The following is an 18,466-nucleotide window of genomic DNA, read 5'->3' on the forward strand; positions in this document are numbered from 1 at the left end:
CTCTCCTGAAGGCCTCCAAGGAAGATAATCCTCTCATATCCACAGGATATTTTAGCACACTGAAATTGGTTTGCGTAGCTTAGCATAAGCACAGACTGGGCGATTGACAGAAATTCACTCCCTCTGGTGTTTGAAACAAACAAATATATAGAGTAAAGTTTATTAAGCAGAAGGTTTTCGCTGAGGTTTGTTTGTCTTGCTTTATGCTACACAACCGTAGAATGTCTATGCTTGCTTGCTTATGCTTGCTTGTTTAGTTTATTATGTCACAGCACCAGGACAGGGTTGTTATACAGGGTTGGGGGAACCCCACAGCGAGACCCGACAGAAGGAAGAAATCATTGAAGAGCCTGTCGAAGCTTGACACCTTCAATGTGCTGTTTATTAAATATAACAGAGCAGGGAAAGGTGACACAGTGAATCCAAATGATCTGAGAATCACAACTCCAAGGACGCAGCACAAAAATCAAAAGCTCTAGTTTAGCAGCTACAAGCAAACACACACTGAAGCTATTCCCACAATCACTGGCGAGAGGATAACTCAAGGAGCTTAGCGCGCTTTCCAGTGATTGTGGGAACCACCAGGCTCGCAGGCTCGCCCAGTGCTACCAAGGCAGCCAGCCCACCCAAACCAACCCCCCCTTAAATGAGGTTAATGGAGCGAATGCTCCATTAACCTCATTTCGTTGCTTGTGTGTCACCGCAGTGTGCGGTGACACATGAGTAGATCCCCGGCCGAGAGACTGCAAGCAGCCTCCGGGTCCTGGGGGTCTCTCCAGGCTGCCCTGCATGATCACTCGCTCAGGGGCTTCACACATGTTGTGTGAAGCGCCTCACTGAGGTCGTTCATGCAATCAAAAACGGTGTTCTATGCAGGTTTGGGAGCTGTGTTTTCTCCCCATTTCCAGTTGTGTGGAAGCAAGGCAGGAGGAAAACCTGGACGCTTTCCAGATTACCCTCTAGAACTGTTGTCAAATGTTTCGGCTTGGGAAACGATTGCCAGAATCTACAACGGAAAATACAGGCACTAAAATGTTTATTAAACTCGAAATGAATTTTGCCAGCTATGAGGCAAAACTTGGCCACGTTATAGGATCTGAAATCATTCTGATCTGTCAAAAGAAGATGATTTTAAAACAATCAGAACAGCCTGGATTTGAGCGAATATATGAGGAGATAAGCTTATGCCGAGAGTCACAGTAGTACGACAATACAAAAGTACATGAGCCGTCGTTTCAATCTCACCGGAGACACAGGGGCAGATACGCTCTCCACATGGAATTTTCCGGTTTCTTCCTTCCGTCACAGCTATGCGCAAGGCGTGGCATCAGGCCAATATCATAGCCCTGTGGTACTTTGGGACTGTTATCTGGTTTAAATAATTGGCAGGGGTAAAGCTCAGAATTTGCCCAAAAAGACACCAGCCAGGATGGAGCCCTGATCAATTTGCTGCTCCATATCATAAACTCTTTCCCTTATTTTGACTCCGACCCAAGGTTAACAACGTGATGGGAGAAAAACCATCAGAATATAGCTTCTCCTCTATCCCTCTTTCCCACCTTGAGTGATAGATGTCCTTTAGCACTAGAGGAGCTAAACCAATGGGATGTCAAACTAGCTTAAGCCCGAATTCAAAAATAATAATCCAACTCCAAGAAGTTTTTGGATGGCCAGAGTTGTTCAGCCCTGGCCTACATTGACTGGCAAAAACTCTCCAAGCTATTAGGTGGGGTCGGCCACAGCCCTACCTGGAGCTTCTGCCAGGGATCGTACCTGCTGCCTTTCCCATGCAAAACAGGTGCTCTTTCCTCATTCTGGAAACTCAGCCTTACCTGGAGACGTTGCCAGGGGATGACTCCGGGACCATCTGCATGCAAAGCATTTGCTCTTCCACTGAGCTATGGGCGCTCTGGAAGAACATATGGAGCTCCCAAACTCAGTCACGCCAATGGTCCATCAAGCTCAGTATTGTCTGACCAATACAGAAATGTATTCACAGTCAATGAAAAAAAGCTGTATGCTGTGGAACACTCATGTTCATGAATCACTTGGTACCAATTATGCCCATTAATTCAAAAAACAGACCCCAAAACACAACTGGGTCCCACATCCCCTCAGAAGGTAAAAAGGGTAAAAGCAAGTTGGATCAGAAGAAGAAAGTTCTCAAAGTTTTCTATTTTACAGTGAGGCAGATTCTTAAGTCTGTCTTCAGTTTCCTGTCCAGGATTTTTACCCTCTATAAGTTTGCTCATGTGCCGTAAGGCTTGCATCCCTCCTGAAGCTCTTTTGATACGCCGAGCATTCATGTGGTTTTCTGCCCAGTGTGGGTTTTATAATGTACAGTAAGCTGTGCTCTCCATCGGAAGCTCTTTCCACACTGCAAACATTTATGTGGTTTCTTCCCCATGTGCGTCCTATAGTGTCTATTAAGATCTCCACCCTCGCGGAAGCTCTTTCCACACTCCATGCACTTATATGGTTTCTCCCCAGTATGAGTTCTATGGTGTGAAGTAAGAGCTCCATTCGTGCTGAAGCTCTTCCCACACTCCATGCACTTATGTGGTTTCTCTCCAGTGTGAGTTCTATGGTGTAAAGTAAGAGCTCCATTCGTGCTGAAGCTCTTTCCACACTCCATGCACTTATGTGGTTTCTCCCCAGTGTGAGTTCTATGATGTGACGTAAGAGCTCCACACTGGCGGAAGCTCTTTCCGCACTCCATGCACTCATGTGGTTTCTCCCCAGTGTGAGTTCTATGGTGTGAAGTCAGAGCTCCATTCGTGCTGAAACTCTTTCCACACTCCAAGCATTTGTGTGGTTTCTCCCCTGTGTGAGTTCTATGGTGTGAAGTAAGAGCTCCACTTGTGCTGAAGCTCTTGCCACACTCAAAACATTTATGTGGTTTCTCCCCAGTGTGAGTTCTATGGTGTGAAGTAAGAGCTCCACTTCTGCTGAAGCTCTTTCCACACTCCAAGCATTTATGTGGTTTCTCCCCTGTGTGTGTTCTGTAGTGCATATTAAGATCTCCACAATGGAGGAAGCTCTTTCCACACTTCATGCACTTATGTGGTTTCTCCCCAGTGTGCCTTCTATGGTGCAAAGTAAGAGCTCCAATTGTGCGGAAGCTCTTTCCACACTCCATGCACTTATGTGGTTTCTCCCCAGTGTGAGTTCTATGGTGTACAGTAAGAGCTCCATTCGTACTGAAGCTCTTTCCACACTCCAAGCATTTATATGGTTTCTCTCCAGTGTGAGTTCTATGGTGTAAATTAAGAGCTCCATTTGTACGGAAGCACTTTCTACACGCAAAACATTCATAAGGTTTCTCCCCAGTGTGGGTTCTATAGTGTATATTAAGAACTCCATTTGTGCTGAAGCTCTTTCCACACTCCAAACATTTGTGCGATTTCTCACCAGTGTGAGTTCTACGGTGTTGATTAAGATTTCCACTTGAGTTGAAGCTCTTTCCACATTGCAAACATTTATGTATTTTATCCCCAGTGTGGGTTCTTTGGTGTATAATAAGGTTCCCACTCATGCTGAAGCTCTTTCCACACTCCAAACACTTATATGGTTTCTCTCCAGTGTGGCTTCTGTGGTGGATATAAAGATCTCCCTTCGTGCTGAAGCTCTTTCCACATTGCAAACATTCATGTGGTTTCTCCCCAGTGTGGATCCTATGATGTCTCAAAAGGTCTCCACTCGTGCTGAAGCTCTTTTGACATTGCAAACATGTATGTGGTTTCTCCCCAGTGTGGATCCTATGATGTCGAGTAAGGTTTCCACTCATACTGAAGCTCTTTCCACACTCCATGCACTTATGTGGTTTCTCCCCAGTGTGGGTTCTATGGTGTAATGAAAGAGCTCCACGTGTGCTGAAGTTCTTTCCACATTCCATGCATTTATGTGGTTTCTCCCCAGTGTGAGTTCTAAGGTGTGTATTAAGATGTCCACTCTGGCTGAAGCTCTTTCCACACTCAATGCACTTATGTGGTTTCTCCCCAGAGTGACTTCTATGGTGTAAATTAAGGTTTCCACGTGTGCCAAAGCTCTTTCCACATTGCAAACATTCATGTGGTTTCTCCCCAGTGTGGATCCTATAATGTCTAGTAAGGCTTCCACTCTTGGTGAAGCTCTTTCCACACTCCAAGCACTTATGTTGTTTCTCCCCAGTGTGGGTTCTATGGTGTTTATTAACATCTCCACTCTGGCTGAAGCAGTTTCCAAACTCCCAACAGTTATTTAGTTTCTCCCCTGGCTGCATATCCCACTGAGGTTGAGAGGCTGGTTCTGAACTGGTACTTTTCCTGCGTGGGGAGCACACACTTCTCTCTCTTGCTTTCTGCATTATTTGTTGAATACCACAATGAGAAAAGAGAGGATCCCTTCCTGTTCTTCCGTTTTGCTCCCGTTTTTCATTTTCGTTCTTCCCTTTTTCCTCATCTGGAACCTCCCAAAATGCTTCCGCTGGTTTTTCCCTTCATTCTTCCAACTTTAACTTTCTGGAACCCAGAGAGAAAAGTGGTCAGAGTCTCGGACAGAAATAGAGCACTAAGGAGAATGTTTAAGAAGAAATGGTGGAATTGCAAAGAAGAGGCTGGCATCCTTCCCCATATTTGATGTCTAAGTGTTGGTAAAGGTATTGGAAAAGGTATTGGACTGAAATTAAGGAAAGAACAGAAAAGATATAGAGCTGGCTTTAAGTTTAGACCCGGTTTCATTTTGCACAAGATGAAACATTTATGCAAAGAGGTATTAAAACAGTGGGCTAGATGCTTCCACATGCCAGGAGGTGCTGTGCAAAATGCTGGCAGTAAGAGCTGTTCCTAATGCTATTGGCAGCAGCATAGCGGACAGGCAGGTGGCCCACGGACAAGATACAGCTGGCAGGGTGAACCACCATGCCCCCTCTATCAGCATCAGATGGGGGTGGAGGCTGGGGCATGGGCTATGCATGGCCTATGTAGCATGGATATTTCTGTTGACTACTAGCCACATGCCCTCCAACACTAAGCATGCAAAAGAAGCAAATTTAAAAGGATGTTACAAAGAAAAACCTAAAGCATATTATGTATTATTATGTATTATGTCAATAAAGCATATCATTTATTACCCAGGGCTTAGGCCCAGGGTATTTAACAGAACATCCTCTTCATTATAAGTTCCACCGCCCATCGAGGTCATCAGGAGAGGTCAGTTGTTGCCAGCTCGGCTGGTGGCCACAGGGGGATGAGCCTTCTCAGTTACTCCCCCAAGACTGTGGAATGCGCTTCCTACTGAAATACGATCCTTTCCATCTCTGACAATTTTTAGAAAGCACTTGAAAGCCCACCCCTTCAGCCAAGCTTTTTCAGCTTTTTGAATTTTTAAGTTTTAATCTGTTTTTAATTTTTAGATTGCCTACATTGTTTTAAGATTTTTGTGTGCGTTTTATCTTGTTTTATGTTATTGTTAACCCCCCAGAGACAAAAGTTTGGGGTGGTGTACAAATTTGACAAACAAATAAATAAACCTTCCTCCTTTCTCCAGATCAACACTTGCTGGTTGTTGAGAGCTCTCTGCATGGGGAGCGAAGAGTTTTTGCAAACTCTTATGCCCTCTTTCTTTCCCTCTCCCACCTCACCCTAAACCCCTGGACGGGTTGATGTTGCTAGCTGAGCTCCTCACAGCCATGCAGGGACATTTTTCGCAGCAGAAAAAGCCACAGGGAGGCAGGGAGGGAGACTGGACCACCAGTCCCCTCCACCCCTTCCCCAGTATGCCTTTCCTGCCTTTCCCCTACCTTCCTCAGACAGGAGCTACAACATTGGGGATTGGGAAGTCCTCGTGTATCCCACAATGCATTTCATAGGAAGCAGAGAGGCTCTGTGAAGCCATGCTGCAGCTTCCAGTTTCCTGGCCGCTCTTTAAGTGGCACTCTGTGGTCTTTGGGAAGCTGGAGGCTAGGTAAAAGGAGTGGGGAGCATGATTGCGGCTGCTCTTTACATCTCTCGCCTGCACCACCCTGGCTGGCCCTTAACACCTGAAGGGCCTCTCACCCCGCTGTACTTGTAAAGATGAATCCTCACCTTCAATATTATATCCTTGATGGCCGGAACGGAACGGACCCGGTCCGAGTTTGTCCGAATCCGGTTCGGATTTGAATCGAACTGGCCAAATGGGTTCCGTGGAGACCCCTAGTCAGCAGAACAAGGAAGGAGCAAGGACAGAGGCTGAGGGGGAGAGAGAAACAGAGAAGAGGGGGGTTATACATGGGGGAAGGGGGATGATGCACGCAGCAGGATGCAAACTTCCAGGACCCAAGCAAGCAACTTTTCCTTGGCTCCTCCAGTCAGCTTCTGAGGACAGGGAGGGAAGCTGAGGGGAAGGGAGGGAAGTTGTTGTCTTCACTTTGCAGGGAAGTGGCTGTCAACTCCCCAAAGGAAGGGCTGCACCCCACCTCCTGCACAACCCAGTCTCAGGGGGATCAGGAGATCAGTGGGTCCGAAATATGCAGAGCAGCAGAGGCTGCTGCTGGGAGTTGGGCTGTGGAGGGGAAAGGAGGAACCTCCTGACAGTCACACACACACACACACACACACACACACACACACCACTCACAGTGGTACTTGGCCATTGTGGCAGGGGATGATGGGACTTGTAGTCCACCAACATCTGAGAACACGCATCTGAGAATACCTGCCATAAGTCCATTACTCACAAGCTGCTTTTGGCCCGGGAACCCACATCCTCAGCTTACGTTTCATGGTTCCGAGGATGGAGTCCACCCCCACATTCTTGCCATATTGCTTGTAGACTTATACATCTCTATTTTGCTCCCCCTTAGTTATCTTTTAGTTTCAAACTAGAAATGAGTATTTAGCTTTTCCTCATCAGGAAGGGGCTCCAGTTCCTCACTCGTGAATTGCTTCACACACACACCCCGGACATTTTCCTTGCTCTATGACATCTTTTCCCCTGCCCCCTTCCTCCCTGCCCTGTTTCTGGAGAGGGGATCATCAGAACAGGGAATTTGTGTACAGTGAATTATTCAGTCATGTGATTCTGCCCCGATGGACTGAAGTGACAAAGACACAGGTTACGAACTTAAGAACAGCCCAGCTGGATCAGGTCTGAGGACCACCTAATCCAGCATCCTATTTCATACAGTGGCCCACCAGATGCCTCTGAGAACCCCATAGGCAAGAGATGAAGGCATGCCCTCTCTCCTGCTGTTGCTCCCCTGCAACTGGTATTGAGAGGTATCCTGCCTCTGAGGCTGGAGGTGGCCTATAGCCCTCAGACTAGCAGCCATTGATAGATCTGTCTTCCATGAACTTATGTAATCCCTCTTAAAGCCTGTCTCCACATCTTGTGGCAGAGAATTCCATAGGTTGACTTCCATTTGTCAGTTTCATGGGATGACTGCTGGTTCTACTGTTATGCAGGAGGGAGAAAAATTTCTATCAACTTTTCCCACATCATGCATTATTTTATACACCTCTAGAATGTCTCCCCATAGTTGCCTCCTAAACTAAGAAGCACCAGCTACTATAGCCTTGCTTCTTAAGGAAGGTACTCCAGGCCCCTGATCATCTTTGCTGCCCTCTTCTGCACCTTCTTCAGTTCTACAATATCCTCCTTAAGATACGATGACCAAAACTGTACGCAGTACTCCAAATGTAGCTGCACCACAGTTTCGGAGAGGGACATTGTAATATTAGCGGTTTTGTTTTCAATCCCCTTCCAAATGATTCCAAGCAAGTTGACAGCCAGGAGGGGGAGGAACGAGGCCCCCTTTTTTCCTGGAGGGGGGAATATTCAAAAGGTTGCTTAATTCAGCCTTAATGCAGTGAATGTCAACCTACATCGAATCAGATTGACTCCAGTTAAGCAAGCCATGGGTCGCAGCCCCCTTCTTTAAGAGACCGTGAGGCTATTGCTCTGAGGTGTTCTGAGTGTAGATTCTCTGGTAGCATATGACAAACCATGAATAAGCATATGAGAGTGGATTCAGGGTTTGTCATTGAAAATCTCATATGCTACCAGAGAATCTACACTCAGAACACCTCAGAAACAACAAAACCCAGTACCCCATGGGTTAGCAACCCATGAGGGTGGTTGGCACCCTATGTGCACTACATCACCACTTGCTCTGAGCCACCCCAGCACCCTCCAAGTGCAGTAATGGGGCTGCTGAAACCTCCATTCTTTCTTATGGAGAAGAACCTTAAAGACACATAAACTTTACAAATCACTTAAGAATCAGCCCTTTGCCCAATTCCTTTCAAATAATTCTGGTAGCTTCCTTGCCCCACGTGGGCACTACCACCAACCCCACACCGCTCTAGGCCACCCCTTTCCCCTTGGCGTGAAGCGATACATTTGCTGAAACCTCCATCCCTCCCTATGAGGAATTCAAAAATAATCTAATAATTCACCAATAATCGGAGTCTCCGATTGCCTTGGGGTTTGGTGAGTGGTAGGCATCCCTGGGTTTAATACCCACGCAGTATGATGCCTTTCAGCCAGCGTGGTGTAGTGGTTAGAGTGCTGGACTAGGACCGGGGAGACCCGAGTTCAAATCCCCCTTCAGCCATGAAACTAGCTGGGTGACTCTGGGCCAGTCACTTCTCTCTCAGTCTCACCTACTTCACAGGGTTGTTGTGAAAGAGAAACTCAAGTATGTAGTTTCTCTGGGCTCCGTGGAGGAAGAGCGGGATATAAATGTAAAAATCATCATCATCATCATCATCATCATTATCCTATATCGCTGCTGGGTGTTCCCATAGTCTGGGAAACATACCAACGGGGATTCGAACCGGCAACCTTCTGCTTGTTAGTCAAGCATTTCCCTGCTGCATCACTTAAAGTGGTAGCAAGCATGAATTGTCCCCTTTGCTAAGCCTTGCATTTGAATGGGAAGCTACATGTGTGGGCACTGGAAGATATTCTCCTTAAGGGGTGAGGCCGCTCTGGGAAGAGCCCCTGCTTGTTTGCCTGCAGAAGATTCCCAGTCCCCTCCCTGGCATTCTCCAAAATAGGGCTGGGAGGCCCCACACTGCATCCCCAGACCCCCCCTACCCCCAGCTTGTGTCCTTTCTTCAAGCAATGAAATGTTGACCCTCCTCGTTTCCACAGAAGGAGCCAAAGTACTCAGTGGAAATGAAATGCCTCTCAACAGCTGATCATTGTGCATCACTCTCTAGTTTTAGGCACTTATATATATCTTGGCGAAGGTGCTGTTTCTGAAGCATGAAATGCAACCAAAGAAACCTGGGAACCAGAGAGATAGTGGGGTGCGATAGGCCTGCATCTGGGAAGGGAAGGCCACCCTCTACCCACACTGGTCTGTTCATCTGAATCTGTTTTCCAAGCGGGTATAAAAAGCCACAGATGTACAAAAGAAAAGTTTAAACAAAGCATCTGAGCTGCTCTCTCTGCCTCCTTGCAAACAGGAGGAGAAAGGAAAGGTTTCCTAGTTAAAGATCAATTGCAAGTCCAACGTATCCCCCCCTTTCCCCAGCTCGACACTCGCTCACTGTTGAGAGCTTTCTGCAGGGGGAGCGAAGACCTTTTGCAAACTCTTTGTGCCCTCTTTCTTTCCCTCTCCCACCACACACACACAGACACACACTCCCAGACCCTGCAGGGCTTGATGCTGCTGGCTGAGCTCCTCACAGCCATGCAGGGGCATTTTTCACTGCAGAAAAGGGCGGCAGGGTGGAAACTGGAGGAAACTGGGAGGAAGACCCCCCCCCCTCTCCCCAGCAGGCTCCCGCCTTTGCCTGACCTTCCTCTTTGTCCAAAGCGTCCAGCAACCAGCAATAAGTCTGTGTAAAAAGCAGGCCACGTTCCCTGCTGCGCTGTCCTCTTGCACGGAGCCAAAGACTCCCAGGAGGGAGGGAAGCTGCAGGGAACTGCTGCTTCTCTCTCTTCCCAGCCAAGGCGGCTGCCTCCTGCCTGCTCTCCCTCCAGCCCCCTTCGCTTCCTCCTCCTCCTCCTCTCAGCCCCACTTCGGGCTATTCCAAATCCTGGGGGTGCTGGTGGGGGGCAGGCAGGAGCCTCCCTGCCTCCCCAATGCATGCAAACAGTTGCTAGAGCACCGGTGCAGCTTACAGCATTGGCGGTCGGGAGAAGGAGGTCCCCCAGTATCCCACAATGCATCGCGTAGGAAGCAGAGAGGCTGCGTGCGGGTGGGCTGCAGCTCCCAGCTTCCTGGCCGCTCTTTAAGTGGCACTCTGTGGTCTTCGGGAAGCTGGAGGCTTGGGAAAAGTGGGGGGGGGGAGCGTGATTGCGGCTGCTCTTTACATCTCTCGCCTGCCCCACCCTGGCTGGCCCTTAACACCTGAAGGGCCTCTCACCCCGCTGTACCTGTAAAGATGAACCCTCCCCTTTAATATTATATCCCTGATGGCCGGAATGGACCGGATCCGGTTCGGCAAGGCCCAGAACCGGGCTGGGTCCCTTTGAGTCCGGTTCGGACTCGAATCGAAATGGCCACACCAGTTCCATGCACACCCCTAGAACAGAACAAACAAGGAGCAAGGACAGAGGCTGAGGGAGAGAGAGAGATGGAGAGAGGAGAGGGGAGGGGAGAATCCAGGGATGATGCATGCAGCAGAATGCAATGTTCCTGGCCACAAGCAAGCAGCCGTTCCCTGCAGGCTCCTCCAGTCTGCTTCCGAGGACAGGGAGTGAAGCTGAGGGGATTACGCCCTAGAACTGTTGTAAAATGCTTCGGCTTGGCAGGATCGAATTGAAAACGAATTGCCAGAAACTGCAACGGAAAATACAGCTACTTTTTTTTTGCAACAGACCTACAACGCTGTAGCACTCTATTGCTAAAAGTGATGAAATCCAAAACAAGGCATCCCAAATGTGAACGGCACCCTGCTGGCAGCCTATGGACTGTGGTGTCACAACACAGGACGTACTGGAGCACACTTAGCAGATACAGAGGCTATTCTTTCTCACAATTAGCAAAAATCGGGCTAGGAGAGCCTAGCCCGATTTTTGCTAATCGTGAAAACCACCGGGCTCGTCTGCAAGCCCGGTGGTTCTTGAGCGGTTAACCTGCTCAAGTAGCTTGCCCCTTAGCCCGGGTTTGCGGAGCGAGCGCAAACCCAGGCTGCCTGATCGTGAGTTTAAAAATCCTCTTTTTGTTTCGGGGTATCTGCTATGCCCTGAACTCTCAGTCAACCCTTGCGGTAAAGCCTGAAAAGCTCCCCAATTTCCAAACTTGCAGCTTGCAGGTCAACGGGCATATTTCTGGAAGCCTGCAAGGCCCATGGGCAATACTCAAGGGAATGCTGCTTCCAGTCTCGTACTTGTTCGTGAGCTTGCCAGTTATCTCCTTTGTGTGCTTATTTTGTAATCCTATTTAGAAGTTGCGATGTTTGGGCCAGTTTAACATATTGTTCTGGGTGAGCTGGAGAGTTTGGCATCTAGAGAGCTGTTAATCATCAGTGATAGATAGATTCAACATGTTTGTTTGAGCAGGGGTGGTCAATCCACCTAGCCCAATTCATGTCCTGGGGATTTATGTCCTGATGTGGCTGGGGATGATGGGAGTTGTAGTCCAATCTACAACAGTTGGAGGGCCAGGTTTGCCCACTTACGTTAGAGGGAGTATTGACAGTTGGGACAAGCATTAAAAAATTAGATGGGGTTTTGAGTCAGGGGAGAGACTCAGAGAAAAGTCTCTCTTGAAAGTGGACTTTATTGGTACATATGGTGAGTAACTTACTAATCAGTGAGGTAAATCAAAAACTGTGTTCTATCCAGGTGTGATCTGGCTGTGTGGAAGCACGGTAGGAGGAAAACCTGGGTAGCTCTTCCTCGCACCTTGCTTCCACACAATCACTTCTACCCAGGTTTTCCACCTACCTTGTTTCCAAAAAACCAAATACTGGGAGCAAACAAAGCTCCTAAACCCAGGCAGAATAGTTTTTTTGATCGTGTGAATGACCTCAGCATCTTTTAAATGGAGATCTATCAGTAAGGATAAAGAAGTTGTGAAGCAAGCCAAATAGGTTCCGGTGAAGAACTAGTTAAAGGGAGAGGAGAGCTGGTCTTGTGGTAGCAAGCATGACTTGTCCCCTTAGCTGAGCAGGGTCCATCCTGGTTGAATAAGAATAGGAGACTAGAAGTGTGAGTACTGTGGGGGAAAACATATTTCTTAATTGAAGATTCAAACTATATAGAATATCAGTTATATTAGCATAATTACATCCAGATACAAAACCAATAATTTAAAAAGACATCTGTTACATCACAGATAATACAGAAATGCAGTAAACCATGCTTCACAGTAAGTAAGTAAATTACAGTCCTTAGACCAGTTTAACATTTAAAATAATACATTGTGATATGACCCTAGATATGCCTGAAGAATGAGTCAATTTGGCCATATTATGTGCCATCACCAGGTCTCTTGTATGATTAAGATGAGTATAGATTGAGAGAGAGCCCAAAACACACTAAACTGGTCCTCATTAGGATCATGGAGAAAGGTCTTCTAGTAAAAGGTCTCAAGTTCCACAGTCACTCTTTACTGACTCCAAATATGTTTATGGATTCTTTCTATCCTCTGTGAGCTTTCTGCTGTACCGTACGGTGTGCCCATCTGTTGAAGCTCTTTCCACACTCCAAGCACTGATGTGCTTTCTCCCCAGTGTGGGTCCTGTGCTTCACTGAAAGAGCTCAGCTCTGGCTGAAACTCTTCCCACTTCAAACATGTACGTGGCTTATCCCCCATGTGGGTTCTATAGTGTCTATTAAGATTTCCACTCTTGCTGAAACTCTTTCCACACTCTAAGCATTTGAATGGTTTCTCCCCTATGTGGGTTCTATGGTGTCTCTTAAGAATTAGACTCATGCGGAAGCTCTTTCCACACTCTAAGCATTTATGTGGTTTCCCCCCATGTGGGTTCTATGGTGTCTCTTAAGAATTAGACGTGTGCGGAAGCTCTTTCCACACTGTAAGCATTTATGTGGTTTCTCCCCAGTGTGCACTCTATGGTGCTCATTAAGTCTTTCACTCATCCTGAAGCTCTTTCCACATTCCAAGCATTTATATGGTTTCTCCCCAGTGTGGGTTCTATGGTGTCTAGTAAGAGCTCCGCTCCGCCTGAAGCTCTTTCCACACTCCAAGCATTTATATGGTTTCTCCCCAGTGTGGGTTCTATTGTGTATAGTAAGCTCACTACTTGTGCTGAAACTCTTTCCACACTCCCAACACTTATATGGTTTCTTACCAGTGTGGGTTCTATGGTGTAAAGAAAGAGCTCCACTTGTGCTGAAGCTCTTTCCACATTCCATGCACTTATATGGTTTCTCCCCAGTGTGCGTTCTAAGGTGTGTATTAAGCTGTCTCTTTGTGATGAAGCTCTTTCCACATTGCAAACATTCATGTGGTTTCTCCCCAGTGTGGATCCTCTGGTGTATAGTAAGGTCTGTGCTCGTGAGGAAGCTCTTTCCACATTGCAAACATTTATGTGGTTTTTCCCCAGTGTGGATCCTATGATGTCGAGTAAGGTTTCCACTCATGCTGAAGCTCTTACCACACTCCATGCACTTATGTGGTTTCTCCCCAGTGTGGCTTCTATGGTGTAAAGAAAGAGTTCCACCTGTGCTGAAGCTCTTTCCACACTCCATGCACTTATGTGGTTTCTCCCCAGTGTGGGTTCTCTGGTGTATAGTAAGGTTTCTACTCTGGCTGTAGCTCTTTCCACACTCCATGCACTTATATGGTTTCTCCCCAGTGTGGCTTCTATGGTGTAGATGAAGATGTCCACTCTGGCTGAAGCTCTTTCCACATTCTATGCACTTATATGGTTTCTCCCCAGTGTGGCTTCTAAGGTGTGTATTAAGATGTCCATTTGTGATGAAGCTCTTTCCGCACTCAATGCACCTATGTGGTTTCTCCCCAGAGTGTCTTTTACTGTGTAAATAAAGGTTAGCACGTGTCCTGAAGCTCTTTCCACATTGCAGACATTCATGTGGTTTCTCCCCAGTGTGGATCCTACAATGTCTAGTAAGTACTCCACTCGAGCGGAAGATTTTTCCACACTCCATGCACTTATGTGGTTTCTCCCCAGTGTGGGTTCTGTAGTGTTTAGTAAGGTTTCCACAATGGCTGTAGCTCTTTCCACACTCCATGCACTTATATGGTTTCTCCCCAGTGTGGGTTCTATGGTGTTTAATAAGATCTCCACTCTGGCTGAAGCCGTTTTCAAACTCCAAACAGTCATATAGTTTCTCCCCTGGCTGCATATCCCACTGAGGTTGAGAGGCTGGTTCTGAACTGGTATTTTTCCTGCGTGGGGAGCACGTACTTCTCTCTCTTGCTTTCTGCATTATTTGTTGAATTCCATAATTCCTGTTCTTCCATTTTGCTCCCGTTTTTCATTTCTGTTCTTTCTCCCCCCATCTGGTACCTCCCAAAATGCTTCTGCTGGTTTCCTCCCTCATTCTCCCAACTTCCACCTTCTGGAACCAAGAGAGAAAACTGGTCAGAGTCTTGCATAGAAAATGAGCACTAAGGAAAACGTTTGAGAAGAGAGGGTGGAATTCCAAAGAAGATGCTGGCACCTTTTTCCATATTTGATGTCTAAGTGATTACGCTAAAAGGTATTGGACTCAAATTAAGGAAAGAACGGAAAAGATATAGAGTTGGCTTTAAGTTTAGACCCTGCTGCATTTCGTACAAGATGAAACACTTATGCAAAGGAGTGTATTAAAATAGTGGGCTAGATGCTTCCACATGCCAGGAGGTGCTGTGCAAAATGCTGGCAGTAAAAGCTGTTCCTAATGCTATTGGCAGCAGCATAGCGGACAGGCAGGTGGCCCACAGACAAGATACAGCTGGGAGGGTGCACCACCATGCCCCCTCTGTCAGCATCAGATGGGGGTGGAGGCTGGGGCATGGGCTATGCATGGCCTATGTAGCATGCATACTTCTGTTGACTACTAGCCACATGCCCTCCAACACTAAGCATGCAAAAGAAGCAAATTTAAAGGGATGCTACAAAGAAAAACCTAAAGCATATTATGTATTTATGTATTATGTCAAAGCTTAGGCCCAGGGTATTAAACAGAATGTCCTTTTCATTATGAGTTCCACCGCCCATCAAGGTCATCTGGAGAGGTCCATCTCCAGTTGCCGCCAGCTCGGGCGTTGGCTACACGGGGAGAGGCCTTCTTGGTTGCTACCCCGAGACTGTGGAATGCACTCGCTACTCAAATATGATCCTTTCCATCTCTAAAAAATGTTAAAAAGCACTTGAAAACCCACCCCTTCAGTCAAGCTTTTTCAGCTTTTTGAATTTTTAAGTTTTAATGTTCTTAATTTTTAGATTGCCTACATTGTTTTAAGATTTTTGTGTATGTTTTGACTTGTTTTATGTTATTGTTAACCCCCGAGACGAAAGTTTGGGGCCATGTACAAATTTGACAAATTTATTTATTTATTATCACATTTATTTATTTATCACATTTGTACACCGCCCCAAGCTTTTGTCTCTGGACAGTTAACAATAGCATAAAATAACTTAAAAACACATACAAAACACAATTTAACAATTTAAAAATAAACCAGCAATTAAAACCCAAATTTTTTTTTAGGAAGCTGAGAAAGCTTGGGTGAGAAAATGGGCTTTCAGGTGTTTTTTGAAAATTGCCAGAGATGGGGAGGATCGTATCTCAGCAGGGAGCGCATTCCACAATCTCGGGGCACCAACCCGAGAAGACCTGTCTCTGTGTAGCCGCCAAAGGAGTTGGCGATAACTGGAGACGGACCTCCTCAGATGAACTCAATGGGCAGTGGGGCTCATAGTGAAGAAGACGCTCTCTTAGATACCCAGGTTTAATAAATAAACCTTTCTCCTTTCCCCAGCTCAACACTCACTGGTTGTTGAGAGTTTTCTGCATGGCGAGTGAAGAGTTTTTGAAAACTCTCGTACCCTCTTTCCTTCCCTCTCCCACCTCACCCTAAACCCCTGCACAGGTTGACATCCAGGGGAGGAGGTTAGCTTGTTGGCTGAGTCCTCCTCCTGGCTTGCTGTATTCAGCCAGATCCCTCTCCTGGAGAACTCCTGGCTCCCGTACTCAGAAGCAGCTCCCCATCATCAGCTGCCTTGTCTTTAAATACCCCAGTGCAGAGCTGAAGGGGCTTAAAGCCAACTTCCATCCCCACCCCCTTTCCTGACCTTGCCACACCCTTTTTCCTGCCCTACCCAACCTAGCTCTTTCCCTGCCTAATGCCCTCTCATCCCCACTGGGATCCGCCACCCAAGCGACCAGGTAACATGGCATCCCAACAATATTAAAAGCAATTTAAACATTAAATACATTAACATCATCATCATCATCATCATTTCTTCTTTACACAGTCAGACAGGTGTCACTAACTGGTTTGTTTTATCCAGAAATCGAGTCCTACCCAAGGACCTGGGATGCCAGAATTTTATTGTCAATGATTATAGATATCGTCGCAGAATATAGGCTGTTCCCAGTAAAGCTGCTTTTTGTAATTGGCTGATGGTGATTTCTGTGACCCCTATGGTGTTGAGGGGTCACAGAAATCACCATCATCCAATTACAAAAAGCAGCTTTACTGGGAACAGCCTATATTCTGCAACGATACACTATATTATATTATTATTATTATTATTACAATATAAATTAAAAAAAATTAAACCATAACTCTTTTTTTTAAACCTACTACACAGTGCACTCAGCTAGTAGCTTTAATCTCTCTCTTTTTCTCCACTTTTGCACACACCTGTGCAGCATGCAACTCTTAGAATAAATCCAGGGGACGGTGCAGTGTCCCCTCTAACAGGGATTCCCCGGTGGTGGTCACTACAACCGCCAGCATCCCCAGTTGCAATGGCCTTTGGCTGCGGATTATGGGAGTTGTCGTCCTCAACCTTCTGTCTGGGGATTCCTGTTAGAGGGAACAACCCCGAGACCATGATCTGGGCTTGTCTGGGGGCGGGAGGGAGGAAAGGAAAGGGGAGGTTGTGTAAAGCTGGGTAGAGGAAAGGGGGGAGTCGAGGGGAGGGGAGCATGGAGGAAAAGGAACAGATGTGCTGATATGATCGACTATGTGGATCTTTCTCCATTCTCTGCCGCCGCCGCCTCCTCCCTCCACCCCGCTGGTTGTTGAGAGCTTTCTGCAGGGGGAGGGAGAACCTTTTGCAAACTCTCACGCCCTCTTTCTTTCCCTCTCCCACCTCACCCCAAACCCCGGCAGGGCTTGGTGCTGCTGGCTGAGCTCCTCACAGCCATGCAGGGACACTGCAGGGAGGAAACTGGGAGGGAGACCCCCCACCTCCCCATCCCTCCCCCAGCAGGCTCCCACTGCCTTGGCCTTACCTCCTTCCTCTCGGTCCAAAGCCTCCAGCTGCAACCAGCAATGACCGGCGGGATCAGGGTGTGCAGCAAAGGCAGGCCACGTTGCATGCAACGCTGTCCTCTTGCACGGAGCCAAAGACTCCCAGGAGGGAGGGAAGCTGCAGGGAACTGCTGCTTCTCTCTCTTCCCAGCCAAGGCGGCTGCCTCCTGCCTGCTCTCCCTCCAGCCCCCTTCCCTTCCTCCTCCTCGTCTCAGCCCCACTTCAGGCTATTCCAAATCCCGGAGGGCTGGGTGGGCAAAGAGTTGCTAGAGCACCGGTGAACTTACAGCGTGGGGGTCTGGAGAAGGAGGAGGAGGTCCTCCAGTATCCCACAATGCATCGCGCAGGAAGCAGAGAGGCTGCGTGCGGCCCGGCTGCAGCTCCCAGCTTCCTGGCCGCTCCTTCACGGGCACTCTGTGGCCTTCAGGCAGCTGGAGGCTTGCTTGGGGAAAGGAGGGGGGAGCGTGACTGAGGCTGCTCTTTACATTTCTCCCCAGGGCGGCGCTGCCTGGCTGCCCCACACCCCCCTGTAGGGGCCCCCACCCCCTGTACTTGCGGGGGGGGGGAATCCTCACCTTTCATGTTGTATTATGCGGGATAACAACAGTTCACCCGTTTGAACGCACAGGTCCTGAGTTCCAGTCCTGGGCTGGGCACCAACAGAATCCACTGCCCCCACGTTTTAAGCTCTAATGGGTGCTGTTTTCTGGTGGGCTAGAGTGTCCCTTTTCAACACCATGTCAGGTTCCACTACCCCCACATATTTCACGAAGGGGAGCTTTTCTGATGGGGTCAGACTAGTGTCAGTTTGAAATGCACATCTTGAAAACGGGGGTAAGAAATGATGGACTTCACCCTGTAATTCTCCAGGACCCTTCTATATCCATTTCCTGTGGCATGCTCTTCTTTTGTACATTGCCTTACACAACATTCAAGTGCACGTGCACGCGCGCACACACACACACCCCCCTGCGGGCCCTTGGGAAGGAATCCAACAGGCAGGACTTCTGTTATGCAATGGCCCCAATGGAATCTTATCCTGTCACGACTATTTGCTGTGGAGCTGGCCCAAGCGTCCCATGTGATGGC

At 47.7% G+C, this 18,466-nt stretch overlaps 2 protein-coding genes across 3 annotated transcripts; both read right to left on the minus strand.

Annotated features, from left to right (window-relative positions):
* Positions 1–355: 355 nt before the first annotated feature.
* LOC128338528 (oocyte zinc finger protein XlCOF6-like) lies at positions 356–10,114 on the minus strand. Its single transcript, XM_053281119.1, has 3 exons — positions 9,770–10,114; positions 6,066–6,209; positions 356–4,499 (listed from the first exon to the last, which is right to left on the minus strand). The coding sequence occupies exon 3, from the start codon at positions 4,343–4,345 to the stop codon at positions 2,303–2,305; it is 2,043 nt and encodes a 680-aa protein (XP_053137094.1). The 5' UTR covers positions 4,346–4,499; positions 6,066–6,209; positions 9,770–10,114; the 3' UTR covers positions 356–2,302.
* A 2,020-nt stretch (positions 10,115–12,134) lies between these two features.
* LOC128338534 (zinc finger protein 135-like) lies at positions 12,135–17,784 on the minus strand. 2 transcript variants are annotated; one of them, XM_053281130.1, is made up of 2 exons: positions 17,359–17,784; positions 12,135–14,469 (listed from the first exon to the last, which is right to left on the minus strand). In XM_053281130.1, the coding sequence occupies exon 2, from the start codon at positions 14,335–14,337 to the stop codon at positions 12,877–12,879; it is 1,461 nt and encodes a 486-aa protein (XP_053137105.1). In that variant the 5' UTR covers positions 14,338–14,469; positions 17,359–17,784; the 3' UTR covers positions 12,135–12,876. The 2 variants fall into 2 exon arrangements, with proteins under 2 accessions (XP_053137105.1, XP_053137106.1); XM_053281131.1 differs by having other exon boundaries at positions 17,665–17,758.
* Between the last annotated feature and the right edge of the window lie 682 nt (positions 17,785–18,466).

This window comes from Hemicordylus capensis, chromosome 16 (assembly GCF_027244095.1).
Source record: "Hemicordylus capensis ecotype Gifberg chromosome 16, rHemCap1.1.pri, whole genome shotgun sequence".
Taxonomy (NCBI): Eukaryota; Metazoa; Chordata; class Lepidosauria; order Squamata; family Cordylidae; genus Hemicordylus; species Hemicordylus capensis.

What these genes read in the sequence shown, in the direction of transcription:
- LOC128338534 (XM_053281130.1), bottom strand. Translation starts at nt 14,337, where the DNA reads ATGCAGAAAGCAAGAGAGAGAAGTACGTGCTCCCCACGCAGGAAAAAT.
- LOC128338528 (XM_053281119.1), bottom strand. Translation starts at nt 4,345, where the DNA reads ATGCAGAAAGCAAGAGAGAGAAGTGTGTGCTCCCCACGCAGGAAAAGT.